This window comes from Camelina sativa, chromosome 10 (assembly GCF_000633955.1).
Source record: "Camelina sativa cultivar DH55 chromosome 10, Cs, whole genome shotgun sequence".
Taxonomy (NCBI): Eukaryota; Viridiplantae; Streptophyta; class Magnoliopsida; order Brassicales; family Brassicaceae; genus Camelina; species Camelina sativa.
Window position 1 is genome coordinate 2,865,086 of NC_025694.1, and position 19,132 is coordinate 2,884,217.

At 37.3% G+C, this 19,132-nt stretch overlaps 5 protein-coding genes and 1 pseudogene across 10 annotated transcripts in view; 3 read left to right on the forward strand and 3 right to left on the reverse strand.

The window, feature by feature from the left end:
• The window catches only part of LOC104716713, an 8,027-nt gene extending 6,880 nt beyond the window's left edge, over positions 1–1,147 (reverse strand). The window contains exon 1 of one of the 5 annotated variants that reach the window (XM_010434131.2): positions 299–1,060. In XM_010434131.2, the coding sequence (XP_010432433.1) occupies positions 299–1,060 (762 nt within the window). Of the gene's footprint in view, positions 1–298 lie in introns of all 5 variants that reach the window. The other 4 variants (XM_019231357.1, XM_019231356.1, XM_019231358.1 and 1 more) reach the window with 4 other exon arrangements.
• LOC104719983 (vacuolar protein sorting-associated protein 25-like) lies at positions 2,422–4,335 on the forward strand (the record flags this gene model as incomplete). Its single annotated transcript, XM_010437960.2, has 6 exons — positions 2,422–2,483; positions 2,587–2,726; positions 2,884–2,937; positions 3,055–3,474; positions 3,784–3,894; positions 3,991–4,335. Coding segments are annotated over 4 exons (360 nt in total), but the record flags the coding sequence as incomplete, so codon positions are not given.
• Positions 6,692–8,823, forward strand: LOC104719984 (annotated as a pseudogene).
• LOC104716715 (upstream activation factor subunit UAF30-like) lies at positions 11,075–12,606 on the reverse strand. The gene is made up of 2 exons (XM_010434133.2): positions 12,226–12,606; positions 11,075–11,452 (listed from the first exon to the last, which is right to left on the reverse strand). The coding sequence occupies exons 1-2, from the start codon at positions 12,529–12,531 to the stop codon at positions 11,336–11,338; spliced, it is 423 nt and encodes a 140-aa protein (XP_010432435.1). The 5' UTR covers positions 12,532–12,606; the 3' UTR covers positions 11,075–11,335.
• LOC104716714 lies at positions 12,641–16,367 on the reverse strand. The gene is made up of 10 exons (XM_010434132.2): positions 16,207–16,367; positions 15,837–15,903; positions 15,492–15,742; positions 14,880–15,408; positions 14,177–14,794; positions 13,637–14,080; positions 13,341–13,535; positions 13,133–13,192; positions 12,985–13,047; positions 12,641–12,878 (listed from the first exon to the last, which is right to left on the reverse strand). The coding sequence occupies exons 1-10, from the start codon at positions 16,242–16,244 to the stop codon at positions 12,795–12,797; spliced, it is 2,349 nt and encodes a 782-aa protein (XP_010432434.1). The 5' UTR covers positions 16,245–16,367; the 3' UTR covers positions 12,641–12,794.
• On the forward strand, positions 16,621–19,104 carry LOC104716716 (TIP41-like protein). 2 transcript variants are annotated; one of them, XM_010434134.2, is made up of 8 exons: positions 16,621–16,816; positions 17,281–17,466; positions 17,600–17,690; positions 17,780–17,896; positions 17,974–18,033; positions 18,165–18,206; positions 18,313–18,441; positions 18,744–19,104. In XM_010434134.2, exons 1-8 carry the CDS (start codon positions 16,677–16,679, stop codon positions 18,852–18,854), a joined length of 876 nt encoding a protein of 291 aa, XP_010432436.1. In that variant the 5' UTR covers positions 16,621–16,676; the 3' UTR covers positions 18,855–19,104. The 2 variants fall into 2 exon arrangements, with proteins under 2 accessions (XP_010432436.1, XP_010432437.1); XM_010434135.2 differs by having other exon boundaries at positions 17,783–17,896.

Consider the following 19,132-nt stretch of genomic DNA (forward strand, 5'->3'; position numbering starts at 1 on the left):
CATCGCAGTATCAAGACTCATATGTTTTAAAAAGCTTCTCATGTGTTAATAGGATTGAGAAATCTACAACTGGACACATGATAAACAACCCTAGAGAAACACAAAACTCATTGTTCTATATCAACTACTTGATGATCATAGAAATACTGTGTAAATCCTAAAATTGCTACCTGGATTCATATCAGCTGGCTAGTCAATATCCATTACATCTAACCAGAATAATCTTTCTGTCATCTGCTCAAAAATTAATAGGCTTTTTGATTATGCAATTGAAGCAACTAGTGGAAGCAAAACGCACCTTTTTGTTTTTTGGTTGACAGGAGAAAATGAACCTCAGCAGCTTGGGCACTGCATCGGGCCTTCCAAGAGCGTCTTTCCGCACAGTGGGATCAGCAATAAGATAAGCCAGAGCCCTAGCCGCTTCGTCCTGTGCCCCAATTCTGTCGCCGGGAAGGGCGACCGTCTCCAGCAACCAATCAACAACCGCACCACTGCCAGCTCCAACGAGAGCAGCTCTACGAGCAGCATTTGCGGAGGCTATATCGGCTAAAAGAGCAGCCACCCGGAGCTCGAATCCCGCACGCACCTCATGATTGGCCGAGGAGAGCACCGACCTAAGCGACTGCCACAGAACCGAGGCCGCAACACCGGTTTGTCGAGCATGGTGAAGCACTCTCCTCAATGAATTACCGGATTTCTGAACAGCGTCCTCGATAGACTCGTAGACACGGCTGTTTCCGCTAGGGTTGCGATTAGATTGGTCATGATCAGAGGGGAAAACAGCGGAATAGGCAACCGCGGAGGATAAAGCGGCGGCGGAGAGAACAAAAACGGATTTCTTAGAGAATGAAGAAGTTGGAGAGAGGGTGCGAAACGACGGGAGAAGACCTCGTGATTGGTGTGGCGGCGGCGGAGGAGGTGTGAGTTTAGGTTTGTTGAGATTCAAAGAAGGACCTGAAGAACCGGTGGTTGGCCAAGAATAGGAGGAGAAAGGTCGAGGAAGACGGTGGAAGAGACGACGGTTACAATATCGGAGAAGGCTGTAACGGAGACGAATCATTCTCTTTTTTTTTTTTCGTTTGCGTCGTTTTCGGAACTATTAATATTTTGTTCTCACCTCTTTTATGTAATTTTGGAATAATTGGATATGCGATAACCAAGGGAAAGATTCTGGGGCGTTATTGTTATTGTTATTGTTGTGCCTCGTACGAAATTATAATATTAGTGTGACAGGGCGGTTTAAATAAAATTTTGATTTATTATTACTGTTTTGATTTTGTTAAATAACAATATTTGATAGGGATAGTTTCGAATCACAATTCTACCAAAAAAAAAAAGTTTCGAATCACAAGTTTCAGACATTTGGATTGCATAAACAAATGCGTTTTATGTTCCTGGAACAAAAAGGATAAAAAGAGCAACATATCAGATGATTATGTAAACAAACTACAAGTTTAAAGGAAAAGAAAATTTAATAAGTGGGATTTAAAGTTAGTGAATCCGTTGGATAGAGAACTTCATGTTATTGTGGTTGCAGCCGTTGTGGTCTCCATTGACGAAGAAGTAAGTCTGAGCCTTACGGAGAAGCAAGTTGAAGCCCCATGATGATGAACCTCCTCGTGCGGCCAGCTTCTTGCCTCTCGCCACATCGCATCTCTTGAAGCCTCTTCATGTCTTAATGAAAAGATAAGACTAATTTTACAAAAGTGGCCTTTCCATTCATCTATATATATAAAGTACAGTTTCCTCACTCCTCATGCTGTCACCTCAGCATACCCCTATTTTCGTAAGCCTATTTTTCTAAAAAAGCCCATATTTTCGAACTGAGACATTTATGTTAAAGCCCAATTCATTATCCCAATTTTGTAAAACTATCCTCCAAGCCCTGTTTTTTTTGGCCAGAGGAATAAAACTCCTCTCCACGATACTCCACAACTGACGACGGCGCTGAGGACCTGCAGCGTCCCTGCCCATCTCATTCTTTCATCCTGTTCTACTAATGGTTATCTTTGAAATCAATGTTCTCCATACTCCACACCCTTTCGCTGTCTTCCCTCTCTTCGATCTCCATTGTAACGTCTTTCTATTACTGTAATTCATCCCCTTCAATGCTCGCTCTTTCAATTGAAGACCCACTACGCTATCTTTAATTCGTGTAAGTCCTATATAATGTCTTCTCCTCAACTTGATAATATAATATCCGTCCCCATCTCCATCTCCATTCTCCATGTAAAATTCGAAGGAGCCACCCCTCTGATTCTTCTTCATTCATCAGTTTCCAAATTTTTTATTCCTCTTCTGGGTTTGTGGGAATGAATAATCGCAGCTTGGTGTCCTTATTTAGCTTCTTGCTTTTACAGTACTGGTAGTAGTAGTTAGGACTTAGGAGGATGTCTTCATCGATATGGAACCTTGTGATTCTGCAATTCTCGATTCCGATGGCGGAGGCTTCCTCAGTTCTTCAATTATCCTCCATACTTCACGTATTCAATCTCTCTTCTTCAAGTTTCCTTTTTTTTTTAGCCTCCCTTTATAGTTCTTAATAAGATTGTGGATTGACGAAAAAGTCTGTTTCTTTTCTCTTAGGTTGCAGCCTGTGAGGGACACTCATGAGAAGCAGATACAGCTCGGGAAAGAGCTTATTTTGGATTACTGCAAATCCCAAAAGATTTTCTTGATTGGCGTTGAAGAGGATTTCCCTCTCTTCTCAAACTCTGCCATTGATAGTATGATGATCCATTCTGCCATTTCCACCTGCTGATTAAACATCTTAGCTGTTGTAATTTTAGATCCTTCAATCTTGTGGTTTTACAGTTTAATCTTGCAAGCTTTCTATAATTTCAAAGGTAGTGCTTTAAAGCATTTGTTTCATTTGGTTTGTAGGATCTCTAAGTCATGAAGCAAAGAAAACATTTCTCTCAGCCATCGTTGGAGAAGGTTAGATTCGAGAGCATATTCAATCCGCTTGTGTTTGTTTTGGTTTTATGAATTCATGTTCCGGTTTTTTAAATCTCACTGTTTCATGTGAATGTGTCATTCTTTATCTATTGATAGGGCGTGCTGAGTGGTTAGATAAAGGGCATAGGAAATGTCTGATTCTGTGGCACCGGATTCAAGATTGGGCAGACATTATTCTTCAGTTTGTGAGTCACATGTGAATTAATCAACAGGATTCGCAAAGCAAGAACACACCCGTCCAACAGGATTCGATAGCACTTGGGGACAAACTCTCCTGTGAATCCATTATCTCCGGCCACTAATGCTGCAAGCGGGCGACTCGTATATGTCCGCAGAAGAGTCGAGATTGACACTTCCAAAGCTGCTGCTGCTAGCACAACTCCGCCTAAGGAACCACCAACCGTGGCTGTAGTTGTGGCTATGGTTAGCTCTTCTCCACAGGGACCGTCCAGCCATAGGTTAGACTGGGAAAAGCGTTACGATCATCTTCAAACGCTTCTTAATAAGCTTAATGAGGTACTCGTTCTCTCTTCCCTACCAACATCTTCTGAAATAAATGAGACATGATAGAAAGGGTACTGTTTGGCTCATAATCAGATTAAGGTAGGTATGACAACTATAGACTACATTAGTCACAGCATATTTAAGACCCACAACATGCGTGATTTAAAAGAATGATAGCCTTTGTTTGTGATATGAAAAGTGAATATGTATGTAACCGTACCCATTATTTACAGTAGATTTTTGCTCTAGGCTTATAGGGTTTGTAACGTTATGTCATATTAAGTATATGCTATAAAGAATGTGTTGGTGGTCATGGTGCAGCGAGAGAGATGCAGCGTGTAGCGGCTTTAAACGTGTTAGGAAGGTCTGTGAACAGTCTTAAAACTTCATCAAATGACAGAGAACAGTAAGGGACAAAGGAAAATGGGAAGCGTAAGTGTTGTTAACCGTTGACCACCGTCTTTAATCATTTTTGTGCTGTTAGACTGATATAAAGTATGATGTTGTGATTACTTACTTTTCCAAAAGGCAAGAGCGCACTGATGTGGATACACAATATTGAAGAAAGGGCAATTATAATGAGGGCGAGGGCGAAGAGGCATTACTACAGTAGTTGTGATACCATGTAAGAGTAGATTTTGTCGGCTGAGTCTATCTTTTAACGTATCCCCTCCGTAAGAGGAATTCATTATCTGGATTCTGGAATGTACAACAAAAAATCATGTATGCGTAATAAAAATACCATGTAAGAGAAGAGATGATCTAAGGCTCTAAGCCCATGAGTTAGGGGGGATTCAATATTCCTCGAAAACTCCTGAGACAACTGTGGCACGTCACTTGGTATTATTATAAGAAGATCCCATTGTAATTGTATCTGTATTCTCTACTACATACAACCGAATACTACCAAGTCCATGCATCTTATTTATTATATATATCCCTTATATATATAGTATAAAGTATAGGAGATATGAAGAGATTGGGTTTTAAATTGATGATAGAGAGAGAGGGAGAGAGGGAGAGAGAATCAACAAGTTTGGCAATTTATCAACAACAAATCCTCTATATATTATAAGAGAAGTACTTTTTTAATAAATGTCCTTATTTTTCATTATTATCTACATAAATATGCCATTAAAATATTATGAGCTAATGTTTTTTATTATTAGTTTTTTTAAAATGAAATATTTAATCAACTTATAAATCCAAAAATGTATTTAATTATTATTTTCATAACCTATTTGCTTATTAAAAGTAAATTACATTTCACAAACAAGAACAAAAAATTATTTATTTATTTACCACTTTTATCATTTTTCTCGTTGTATTTTTAAACTTACGATTAATTTAAATTAAATCGATTAGTCTAAAAATATTAATTTATCTATTTAATGATATAGTGGTATAGATAATAATGTGAAACATAAAATATGTGAATTTGATTTTTAAAAACACAAAAAAGATATCAAAACTTTCTACACCACCTTAAAATTCTTTTCCAAGTTCAAATATTTCATGGTCGAAATGTATTTTACAGAAAATAAATGTAAATTTGAATAAACGAAAAAAACTTTACTTTTATATTTTGTTTTATACAAACAAATCTTAAATCTCACATAATAATTTTACTCATAATATTTTATTTAAATCTAAAGAAACCAACACATTTTCATATAATCTAATTTGCAACCCAATTCAAATTTAGCTTTAACGAAATCAACAGGGGATAACCAAATATCCCCTACAGATGCGAAGCGAGCAGGGAATCAACCAAATACGCAAACCCAAAAAAAAATGAATATTCAAAGGAAAACGATTATGAAAGGGATGACTGAAAAAACGATTACGAGCATCAAAGAAATAAGTTCAATACTCATACTGTCTTCTAGATCACAAACATTGCTCTTCTTCTATCCATTCGCGAGGACATCAAATTTTGAAAAAGAACAAATCCATTCCCAACTCAATAATATACAAATAATGATCCAATATACCAACACATTATAAGCTTTACAAAGAAATTGAGCCCGACTGAAACAAAGAAAAATAGCCCAAAAAAAAGAAATGTAAGTTATTGATTTTTTTTTTTTTAATAAAATTCACAACTTTTTTCACTCCAAACACTAAAACATTAACAAAAAAACTATTCCAACAGTTTACAAAATACATATAAAAATATTAAGTAACAATCCAACCACATAATGACAAATAATAAAAAATTATTCACAACTAACAACTACAGCCAAACAAAAACTTCAACTACACGATGTTAACTTCTAATTATAATTTTTTTTTAAAAAATCCAACAAAACAACATAAGCAACCAAAATCAAATACAAAAACAAACGTAAAGATGAATTTACGTAACCAAAAAAATAATATACACAACAAAACCCGAAATACACCTTAATCTAACAACCGCGCGTAGTGCAGGTCAATTGATAGTAAATTATATTGTGGCCTAAAGCAAATGCCTTGCCCTTAATCATCAGCTGATCAGCAGAATCGAAACGTCGCTGTAACCGTTAGTTCCGTCTAGGGCTAGGCATTCGGGTAACCCGTTCGGGTTCGGGTATTACCCATTCGGGTTCAGGTAAACGGGTTTAGAAAAATAGAACCCATTGGGTATTTTTAGATATATGGTTCGGTTTGGTTTGGGTACTATCGTGTTCGAGTCGGTTTGGGTTACAAATTTTAGAACCCGATTAGTACCCGAACTACCGGGTACCCGAAAAAATATAATTAAATTTAAATAAATTTTGACTTACATAACAAAATATTTTAGATATTTTTATTATTTTTGATATTTAGGTATAAAACTAAATGAAATATTCAAAATTATAATCATAATTTTGGGGTAATTGTATTATATTAATGATAAATATTATAAATATATTTATATGTTCGGGTTTAATAGGTACCCAAACGGGTACCGAGTATTATCCGACCTTAACCTGAACCCACATGTATTAGAAAATAGAACCCAATAGGGTTTTATAGGTAAACCCGTACCCAACCCAAACCCGGTTTTTTCGGGTTGGATTCCGGGTTGGGTATTTAGGTACGGTTTTTATGCCTAGGCCTATTTCCGTCTTAAGACTCCTAACGGGGCGTCCTTCTAACGACATCAAGAGTTTAAACGACGCCGTATTTGTGAATCGCGACGCCGTCTTGATTTCTATAATTTTAGCGAGAATCATCAGTTTCCGATTTACTGGGTTAAACGGAAATGGGAGGGCTTTACCATTTTAAGAGAATCTCAATCTTTCGATCTCTCTTAACTTTCTCTAGTGCTACTTCGCTCGAGTCCCTAACTTCTAGGAGGTCACTGTATTCTTTGAGCCGGTCGTTGTCATCAGCCCCGTACACCTCCGGTGGATGCTGCCGAGTAACGCCTCTGCTTCATTCTCCGTGGTCTGCTCTGCAACGCCGCGGTGGTAAAGTTTGATTGCGGAGATTTCAGTTTCTGCTTATTTTGATTAGCGATTTATATTGCGTATTGTCCATGTTCTCACTCTGATTTTTTTGTTTCGGGTTTTTAGTTTCAGCTACGGGCAGGGAATGTAATTGAACGAACAGGTTTGTTTTTGAAGTTTTCTCCTTTTGATTATACATCTGAGCGTTTTTGGATGAGTATATGATTTAACTCAATTTGATGGACGTTTGCAACCTTCAGGACGTACTTTTCCGGTTAGTCATTTGGACGGACATTTGTTTTTATCTTCAGTTTTTTTTTTTTTTTTGGTTTAGTTCTACGCATTGAGAAAGAGTAATTATCCTTTTTGATGGTGTAGGTTGTAGAAGCAGAGCATAAACAACAAGGTAGAGGAGGAGCTTCCATACATACAGGTATGAAACTCTTCACCAGTAAAAACTCACGAATCCAGAACCATACTGCATCGGACTTGTCAACCTGATTTAGTAATTATGCACATTGGTCAAAAAATTTTGATTCATGCAAAACAGTTTGTTAGATACGGATCTTCTTCTGTTTTTTGCATCTGGTCTATGCAATCAACAACAGTTTAATGTTTCGATCGTTTATTTCGTATTTTATGTTGATATTCTGTGTCTTAGCCTCAACGTTTGCGTCTCTCTTCTTTGTGGGAAACAGGTTGAGCTTCATGATGTTGACAATGGTAATAAGCTTAACTTGCGCTTTGGATCTGAGGAATCGGTTGAGAGTATGTTGCTCATTCCATAGCATTCGTAGCTTAGTGTAAATTAATCCTTTTACTTAAAAGTTGTTCTTTTTAAGTTATCTAGCTATTTTGTTATTAGCATTGTAGGATAGGTCAGTTATTTTACTGTGATATTGATTGATTGTATTATTTACTGCAGAGGGTTTTGTTGAGGAGAAATCATTCACGTTTTTATTATATACAGAGGGTGATACTGCATTTCTGATCGAATGAGTCCATTTTGTGTGTAGTTTCCTTACCTATTTTATATCAACTCAAACATTCTGTTGGACCTTGAGTTGCTAAAGATTATTTTTTGAACTATGTATATCAAACAGGCCTAATACGTTTGAGCAATTTGAAGTGCCATTGGACATATTTGGCAAAGCTGCTGTATATTTAAAAGGTTGGTAGCACGATGATGTCATTCGTAGTGCATGTTGCTTTGAATCCTTTAGTAGTGATTTTCTAAACAACAATAGAAATAATGTGAGTGCAAAGCAGTCATTGTTTGATGATGAAACCCAGTTCTGTTGTTTTTGCTGAATTATTTGTGCATATGAAAAATACTAACCTATCTGCTCTGTATCTCTTTGTCCTTTCCTTCCTCGTGATTGACAGAGGAAATGAAAGTTCAGTTGCACTATATGATGGAAGAGCTTTATCTGTATCAATCCCTAAGCATATCTTATGCACAGTGGTAGAAACACAACTTCCCATGAAAGGCCTAACATCAGCTCCTCGGTATGTCCTTATAAAAGAAAAAATCAGGAATTCGATTTCTCTACAACATATTGTTGATTTCGCAGATGTACCATTTTTTTCCTTCAACACCATGATTCAATCTTGACAAAACGCCTTGTTTCTTAATATGCAGGTATAAGAGAGCTCTCCTTGATAATGGTTCCACTATTCAGGTTAGTTGCAGCTATTAGTATTATTAGTTGATCTTCAAACTTCATGCGATCAGGAGCTAGTCTGGTTCATCTAAGTACCAAAGTAACTCTCGGTTCCACCTTGGATTCCTCAGGTACCATCTTATCTGGAGGCAGGTGAAAAGATTGTGTGTGATAAACACTGAGGATGACTCATTTATTAAGAGGTATTATTAAATATTAAGTCGACTCTTTAATTTTATTACACCGTTCATTATTGTTGATATAGGCTTTTCTCACGATAGTCCTTTTCTTTTTCTCTCTCAATACAGGGAGAGCAAATGAAACTCTTTAAGTAGTCGTTTAATACAACTCTTAATGGAGGAAAATTAGGGGTTTTAGTGTTTATGAAGCTATTATCATTATTCTTCATTCTTTATTTCTGTAACCTGAAAGTTTTAAGAGTTGTTTGGATCTGGAATTGAGCTTGTATTGAGAGTTAAACAAGTATTTTGTAGTATTGGCAGCAACTTGCGAATGAGCGGCTGGTGTAGAAAAGTATAGCAGTGGTAGTTTTGTAGAAGTGCGGCGGCTTGTACAGCAGCAGCATAGTGGTAGAATAAAATCACATGTGTTTGGTTCACCAAAATACTAGTAGAATTGTAGAACATATGTCGAAGTTGATGATGAATTACTTGAGAACCAAGTCTTGAAGTCAAATCTTCACAGCCACAAAGAAGCGTAGCTAATCTTTGATTTTTTTTTTTTAAGAGCCCATGCACAAACGAGTGCACAAATAACTCGATAGAAATCAAGTTGCACCGACTTGTTAGGTAGTACGTAGAGAAATAGTTGTCGTCATTTGATGAAGCGACAACATGAAGCAACAGCCGCTTGTGCAGAGGTGGCAGCTTCTTATGGAGCAACGATGGCGGTGAGGATAGATGTGCGGCGGCTTGTGAAGCGGCGGTAAAGTAGAAGTGAAGTGGCAACGGCGGTGGTTTTCACGGAAAACAACGGCAGCGGAGGTTAGGTTTAATAGAAAACCGATAGTAGAAGATAGCCTAAGCCAAGCAAGCAACGGTGGCAGTATAAAAGAAACTAAATTAGGTCACAAGAGCTATAATTTAGAAAAGCTTGATCTATTCGTTAACATAAAGATAGGTATTATATATAATGGTAGAAATATGATAAGGCTAAGTTTTCTATTCTAAGATTAATACAAATGTAAATAATACATAAGAGATAAATATAAATATTTTTAATGTATATCTTTTAGATATTTCTAGTCGATCTCCAGTTTCCTTGATATTCGTGTTTTTTTAAAGGGGATTTTGACTATAACATATTTATTTGGTGGAATCTCGAAAGTACATTAGAGAATCTCCTTACTCGTTAGTTCTTGATTTTTCTAGTGGATCTCCATATATATATATATATATATATATTTTAATATACTCGTGATTTTAGTAGTGGATCTCCATATATTTTAATATAATTTTGGTAATGACGAACAATAATATCTTCTTGTTTTTAATTAATATATTCTTAATTTTGGTAGTGTGGATCTGCTTATTTTAAATATTATATATTTGTAATTTCCTTATTTTAAATACTATATACTCGTGATTTTCTTATTTTAATATAATGGCAATTTTGGTAGTGGCTAACAACAATATCTCCCTGTTGTATTCGAATGTACCAACTTTGAACAGGAAGACATGTTTGGCAACTTCATGGGAATGTGTATTAAGGCAACTTCATGGGAATGTGTATTAAGGCAACCTATCTGATGAAGTAGGAGTAGAAGCCGAAGCCTCCTCCGGCAACTCATTGGTCGGAGTACACAACAAGCAGTCAAGTGGATGTTGAGTATACAATATTTAAAATAAGCAGATCCACACCACAAAAATCATAAATATATTAACTAAAAACAAGGAGATATTATTGTTAGCCATTACCAAAATTATATTAAAAATATATAGAGATCTACTACCAAAATTATATTAAAATATATGGAGTTTTAGAACTACCATATTATTATTAAACTGATTAAAACTTGTATTAAAGTACGGGTTAAAATTCATTTTATTTATATATAAAATATAATTTATGTCATTTAAAAAAAAAATTGAATAAAATATTATTCAATAAAATTATATGTTAAATATGATGACTTCAAAAAAACACTTATGTATGGATCAAAGGGTACTTCACCAAAAGCAATACCAAACTGTGAATGTACGCGATCTTTTTCCAAGACTAAGGATGAAAAATCTTCAAGTGCTACCATTGAATCTGATGCACCAGTCAATCTTTCTTCATGAGCAGCAAGTGTAGTCTGAATTGGTTCTTGTACTGAAAGCACGTCATGTTCCGCACAAGGCACTTGTTGACTTGGTAACATCACATTTGCGTTGCAAGCCATGTTTTGCGATTCCGGCGGTTGTGATTCAAGTGTTGATTTCAAACGCGATTCATTATGGAGAAATGAATATTATTAAAAGTAGATAATGAAGAACTGATGCATTAGATAAGAAGATTTCATGTCCTATAAGACAGAAAAAGAGGAATATTTTGAACTGCAATGGGAAGCAAATGAGAGAGCACATAACCGACAAAAAGATGTCCAAAAAGGCTTAAATTATATAACTACTACTTGGTTGCAAACAAATTCTTAAACCCTAATTGTTTTTACTAATATATATGTAAATAATCTGATCTTTGATGGCCATTTTTAATAGTTGAGCAAAACATAGGCGGCCAATGATAGTCGTCTTCTCCCAGCCAAAAGTCTCTCTCTCTCTCTCTCTCTATTCAGAGGAAGTGAGGACCAATGAGCTTTGCAATCTCCAAGAACCCAACACGCTCTTTGCCTTCAAATATCTTCTTGAGCTTCTCGTCGCAGAGTATATCCCTCTTGTTCTGTGGGTCCTGGAGAACATCAACAAACATTACTCATTCATTTAGCCACCAAGTTCACACAAATAGATTAGAAGATATTGCATTAATTACATGCTGATTATTTTGTTCAAATGTTAGCACAAGGAACACTTGAGAATCTAGACAGAACAAGTCAAGCAGAGCGCAAAAAGTCATTGAACAGGATTTAGGAATAATCAATCCTAAATACATATAAGTAACACATTCGTCAAGTACAACAAGGTCCAAAGAACATCAAAAAAGTTGTTACTAAAACACGTCAACCAGAGTTTATCATCACAACAATATGAAGCAATTAACCAGTCATATACACAAGAAAGAAGTTCAAAACCCCAAATTGAATCTCACAATCAGTTGAATTCGTTCAAGTTTATGATATCAAACATGAAGGAAACAAACACAATAACATAGAGCCTTTATCTAAACGAAGCTGTTTCAGATGTCTTTTAAACTAAACAGTAAAGAAACAACACAAGATTCATTCAGCTAACAACACACCACAAGGAAAACCCTCATCCAGTTCTTAGAAAACCTCTCTATCTGAACCCATAAGCAGCAATACAAACAACCCCACTTTAGTTTTTATCTACCTAAAAAAAAACCCTCAACGACTCCGAAACAAACACCAAAACCTCAAAAACGTTACCCTAAAGACAAATTACCACAATTAGAGTTTGTGTATCATCCTCGATCCAGAGAGAGAGAGAGAGAGAGAGAGAGTAAGTAAAAAAGAGGGGTGATTTATATATATATATATATATTACTTGAAGGTCGTGTTCCTTGATGTAAGCCCAAATGCGTTTGAGAGCTTGAGTGCGAGGGATTTCTGGAACGCCGACTATATCCTGCATCTCCTGGGTCACCGGGCGAGGCTTCATGATGCCACGTGGCTCTCGGGTCTTGGTGACTGCCGGCTCGGAAGACGCCGCCGTCGCCGAAACGCGCAGGTTAGCCGCGGGATGACGAGGGGACAAACGGAGCGAAGAGGGAGACAAGAGAGAGCTGCGGAACGGCGCCGTATCGACGCAGAGAAAGGTCGTAGTAGATAAGATTCCAGAAGAAAGAGCCATTGCGTTGTGACTGCGTCTGCGTGTGTGGAAGACGAAGAGAGGTTTAGTGTTATCCTTTTGTTCCTTCTCAAGTTTTGTTTTATACTTCTACGTAGTCACAGCTCCCTGGTTCGACCTAACACTATTTTATTTTATTTTCGTTTCTTATTCTTCTTAGTACTATATAAATTACAACAACAATAGGCATCTACAATGGTGTGTGTGTCACTTGTTTTTTTTTTTGGAAAGGAACCAAATAAAAAGCATTTGTTTGTTTTAAATCTTCAGCCTCCCATGTTACTTGAAGGGCCGGAACGTAGACCATGAGATTCTTCTTCTGTTGAATCTCTTGACGCTAACAAATTCACCTGTCATCATCATCATCAATTAGAGCTTTTAACTTAAAGAATTGGGGGCACTTTATTTGATGATCATCAACGCCAAGCTGTGTTTTCAATAATCAATCATGTCTACCTTGACTATTTCAGACACTGAGCTCGACCGTGTGTACGCAGCCAAAACACTCATGTTAAAATCCTGCATGAGATCAACCAAACCATACACAAGTTGTAACAAAATGCCATTATCGAATACAAGATTAACTTACATCATGTTAACTTACCCTGAAGGGGTCACCGCGTAGAGACTGAACAAACATCATGGAAAATTCCGAGCGGTTTCCCTGCCACCCAAACCCAAATCACATAGTGTTAGGTCATATGCTCTCTATACTCAGCAGCTCACATTCATACCGTTTATAAATTATACACAATTGTTTCTTTGCGTTTGCGTTTCTATGTTAAATAGTGTTTAGAAGAAAAACAATCTACCTCTAGAGTGACATCCCTAAGGCGCCTTCCAGTTTGAGCACAACAAACACGGATCACATTCTCATCGCAGCTTCCACTGATGATGTAGTCATTACCATTCATGTAGTACGATCTAGTATAGTTCATGGAGCTTACTCTCGGTACTATCTCAAAGTTCAGATGAAGCCTTCCATCAACTGTCAAAAGCTGTCTCACCTGAGACAAATGGTCAATAGATTTTGGTAAAAATCACCTGCGAATACGATGCCTTTTTCATGTTTATAAGTAAGTTGAAACTAAATGGTCCATCAGAGTACCTCGTTGTCCACGGCTGATGCTAGAAGATAACGATCATCTGGAGAAAAGCAAACCATCACATTTCCTTTGGTACTAGAAGCTGTGTAGCATGGTCGGGATGGCTCTTGTCTCAAATCCCATAGCTTAACATCTTTATCGAAAGAAGATGTCGCAAAAAGAAACGGTGTATGGTTCGAAAACTTCACTACGTTAATATGCTCTTGATGCATATTAGCAAAAACCTGTAGGCGTGTTCCACTACCAATGTCATACAAAGCCACATCCTTTGAGTATCCGCTAGCAAGAAATAGTTGGTCCGTCGAATTAGCATGAACCGAAGTTAATTGGTCAAAGTCATCAAAAGTGACAGAACCAGACGTGAAGTGACTGTTACTAGTAACCACTGATGACGCTTTTTGGATGTCGTACAGCTTTAATGAGCCATTGGCTGAGCCAGCTATAACCTGAAAGAGAGAAACACTTTTGAGATTAAAAAATTGCTAGGTAAAGAACTAACACAACTGAAAGGAACATAGCCTGTTTAAGAATTGTAACCCTACCATAGATGGATATGTCTTAAGCCAGCAAAGTCCCAAGATGCTACTTTGAGATCCATTAGATGAGATGTAACGGACAATTTTCCCGCTTTCGTGATTGAGAACAACCACCTCGCCATCCAAAGTCCCAAATACCATTAGGCTAGGATCCAGTGGATGGTACTCAAACTGCCTTGGACTTAATTGACTATTATTATCGTCCTGATGAATCCTACTACCCAAAAAAGGAAGTGAATGCAAGAGAGGCAAAGCAGAAGAACCCAATTTAGCTGCACAAAGCGACCTTTTATAGAAATTCTGAGATTTCCCTTTGCTTGATCTTGTTTCACGCTTCTCAAGGACTCTAACTACACTTTCCTTCTTTCTTTTGTACGGTAAGTCCTCAAAGTTTGCGGAATAAGTTTCAATGGCCCTGTCTCTATCACTCTTTCTGATAGCCAAATTGTCCAACACTTTTAATGTAGGCAGAGAGTTTATCATGTACATCCTGTAATGCTTTTCAGAACATATCGGTGATGCTTTAGAGGAAATATATTTCAACCCAACATTCCCAAGTTGCCTTGTGAACGAACCAACGGGTGAAACATCTTTGGGTAGGTACGGCATTTTCCCTTGCCTAGCCTGCCAAAATGGTATAAATCAGCTTTAACTATCCCAGTGGCTTCTTGGCTGACTTACAAACAAGAAAGCTTATATATGTTTTTACCTTTTCTCTCATGATTACTTCTCCATACAACGCTGAAGACATGGAGATACGTGAATCCGAATCATCTTGCTCAGGAAATTTATACGAGAAGTCCATGCTATGAAGAGTCTCTTCAACAGGTAAACTAGGATCCATCTGTTCAACAACGTCCCAATCTGCTTCAATGGGAGGGTTTGATTCAATAAATGAGTTCTTATAATCCGTGGTAGATGATGATGGCGATGACTGGGATTTAAGTGGGATAGAATCACTGCAAGAGATCCAAATTTGAAACCGGAGCTCCTTAAGAGAAGGGAGTTTCGAGAGAGCAACAGCTGATGTCCAAAGATCTGACACTAGAGTGCCACACATGGAAAGATATGTCAAGTTGGGCATGCAAGAAAAACAGCCTTCCCCAAAACCAACAATACGGTTGTTATCAAGTATAAGGGTGTGCAGCTGTGAGAACTCTCCTACGATGTTAAGCTTATGGAAATGCAAAGACCTCACATTCAAAACTTTGCAGCTCAAACCTTGAAAGAAAACTTCCCTGTAAAGTAAAACCAATCACCAAAACTGAAAATGGAAAGCAGCTTCAGAAAAAAAAAAGAACAAAATAAAACGATTGCTTACCGCCAGAAGTTTTTCCCGAAAGAGTCATGTAGATGAACAACTCGGAGTTTTGGATTGAGAGAACGGATTAAGGACAATGCATAATGATCTTCTAAAGAACAAGAGGATCTCACGAAGAGATCAATTCCTTGTACCTCAGATGTGTTGACCTCATTGGATAACTCGAGGAGCGGGTGATAGTCATCGTACCTCACTCTATCCACATAAAGGTTCATGATACATCTTTGATTCCTTGAATTTTTCACCTCCGCCTTCAAATTCAGTTGATCGTAGTTTAAATACAGACTAACACTACGATTAAGCTAAACAGAAGCAATCTTCTAGGCAAGGAAGAAGTAATCAAACCTCAAAGAAAGCAGATAAAACGGAAGTGTTGGGTAGGATTCCATGCTTCTTGCACAATTCGATGTACCTAAAACCCATAGATGAATCAAATACGCAACTTGAATACTAGTATTAGATGAATCACACATTCAAGATTCAAGAACCCTGCACTTAACGTCCATGTAGAGACCTGATCCAAAACTAACCACCCAGAGAATTTAAAAAATTAATCCACCCACCATGAAACAGAAAGAGAGAAAAAAAAAAAAAACAATCCTTAAATTCAGACAAAACCCAAACCTACGACCACATCTAAACATTTCTGTCTGAATTTCAAAAAAGTAAATAGATTAGAAAGAAAAAGAAAAAAAGGTGAAGAAGAAAAACTTACTTCTCCCCAAGGGTTGCTATATCAGTGAGCGTAGCCATTCTCAATTCAAATCCCAAGGTTCAAACTCCGACCACTTTCTTTTTCTTCTCCGATGTTATCAGAGATAAAAGTTTTGGATACGAACAGTTCCGAGCATATCAAAGACTTTACACACCAAAACCCGCCACCTGGCTTTAGTAGTGCACATGAAATTAGTAGTTTTTGACCAAAACGGGTCCAACTTTTTAAAAAGTTAAAAAGATTTAATTCTATCGATTCACACTGACTTTTACATTCCTAAATCAAAATTATGATTAAGTTAATTTGACATTTTCAAATTTACGATTTGATAGGGTCAAACTTAAATTAAACTAGGCCCATGTTACTAACTTAAAAGCCCATTAAAAGTCGAATGTCTTTGCCTTTGATAGTCTGTTTCCATCGGCGGAAGAAGAAAAAAAGGTTGTGCCAATAATTTGCCGGCGATTCAGATGGAGACGGAGGTCGATAAAGAGATTCTTAAATCTTCCGGTGCTGAGCTTCTTCCCGATGGACGTAGTGGTTTACGCATCCATGGCTGGGAGATCGAAACCCTCCGTGGCACGATTCTCACTTCTCTCGCTGTCGAAGAGTACTCATCTCTCTCTCTCTCTCTCTCTCTCTCTCTCTCTCTCTCTATCTATCTATCTCTCACCCTATTGTCTCTTTAACATTACGATCATATATGAAATTTTTTTTGTTGGTTTCTGTGCACTATTGAGAACTGAGTAGTGTAGTTTGGGAATTTGAGCTGATGTTAGTGGGAGTCGTATCCAAGAAAATTAAAATGTGACCTTGATTTCGTTTGTCCTAGGTTTTGGCTGAGTCTATGTTATATCGCTAGTGTTTTTTCTGTGAGACTCTTAGAAAATTTTCGTTGTTTTGTGGTTAGTGAGCTTAGTTGTTACAATCTCTCTTCATCATATTTCTTGTTAAATTTGTGTGATGATCCAATATTTCACTGTACGTGCAGTTCTCTTTTTTTGTCTCGAATTTCAAAATAGCATTTTCTGTCATCCTGCATATTTAAGAATGTTATGTTTGATGGCCACACAGGTGGGAAGAAAAGCTTCGGACATCTCACTTACCTGAAATGGTTTTTGGCGAGAATGCATTAGTCCTTAAACACTTAGGTAGCAACACTAAGATTCATTTCAATGCATTTGACGCACTAGCTGGTTGGAAGCAGGAAGGGCTTCCACCTGTTGAAGTTCCTGCTGCAGCACAATGGAAATTCAGGAGGTAAAGTTTCAGGATTTGATTGACAAATGTATTTGTTCTTCACTTGTCTAAAAATATATTAATTCGTTTCAATCGGGAAGGGAAACTCTGCTTGTACGTAGTTGTATCTAATACCACTCTGATCTACTTGCAGCAAACCTTCCCAGCAGGTGATACTAGATTATGATTACACGTTTACAACGCCATACTGTGGAAGTGAAGTCATTGAGAAAGACAAAGAAGCGGTTCGCCTTGTTCTCATTTTCAGTCAACACTATAATATCAATCAAGTATAACTTTCATGATCATTGATATATGCTGTTTTAACGTGAAGCAGGTTGAGGCAAAAGCTAATACGAAGGGGGAAGCTAGTCTTCAGTGGGAGAACTGTGAAGATCAGATTGATCTGGCTGCTCTCTCACTTAAAGAGCCTATTCTCTTCTATGATGAGGTTGGTTCCGTGATCAGTACAAACACCAAACACATTGTTTGGGGCCCTTTGATGTACTTTATTCTCTACTCCTTCAGGTTGTCTTGTATGAAGATGAGCTGGCCGACAATGGAGTGTCACTTCTGACTGTGAAAGTGGTAAAGAAATCTCTAATTCTCGAGTCTGATTTTCCTGTCGAATTCTTTCACAATTACGTGAATTTAAATGAGTTCAGTATTAATTACAGAGGATAACATGTGTGTGTGTGTGCTTCTGTTTGTTTTTTCAGAGAGTCATGCCAAGCTCATGGTTCCTCCTCTTACGATTTTGGGTGAGTCAAGTCGGAAAAATCCGCATTAAGCACCAATATGTAATCTTCATTGGTTTTTATGATGTTTCAGTTTTCATCTTACTCTCGGTTGCTTTTCATCTTTCAGCTTAGAGTTGATGGTGTACTTATGAGATTGAGAGAGACGAGAATGCATTATGTGTTTGGCAAAGATGAGACACCAACTGTTCTTCGAGAAAACTGTTGGAGAGAAGCAACATTTCAGTCTCTATCTGCGGTTAGTTTTCTTCACTTTTAGGACTCATTACTAGATATTGTTTCCATTCCAATCTTTGGTTTTCAAATCCATCTCTTTCCCATCAAACCTAGAATGGGTGACTGATAGACCTAACCATCTCCGATACATCATCAAATAACCGCAAATTTTCTGTTACAAGACGATAACATATTGTCAATGTTTCTACGGTTAGTGATTATAGAAGATCCTGTGATTTAACTCTTGAATATGTAGTCAATGTTTCTACGGTTAGTGATTATAGAAGATCCTGTGATTTAACTCTTGAATATGTATATATGCAGAAAGGGTATCCAGTTGATTTAGCAGTCTATAGCGACCCGAGCTCCATCAGTCAGAGGCTTCCAGTGATTAAGCAGACAACACAGAAACTGAAGATCCCTCGTAAAGTGTAAGCTGTTTATAAAGTTGCAAGTTAAATCCAAAAAGAACGTATTGATGAGCTCTTTATTCAGTCAAAATACTTAATACAGTATTGAGTTTGTTATTGTAAGGAGTTACTTCACTGACTCATTCTGGTGAGGAGCTTTCATGTAAACACTGAAACCCTTTCATGTTGTTGCACACATTGTTCCCACCATAGTTTCCTCTTTAGTCTTTGCTATTGAATGTCTATGATTAATGTATTCACATATTCACCAGTAACTTAAGGTCTTGTATACCGGAGTTCAAA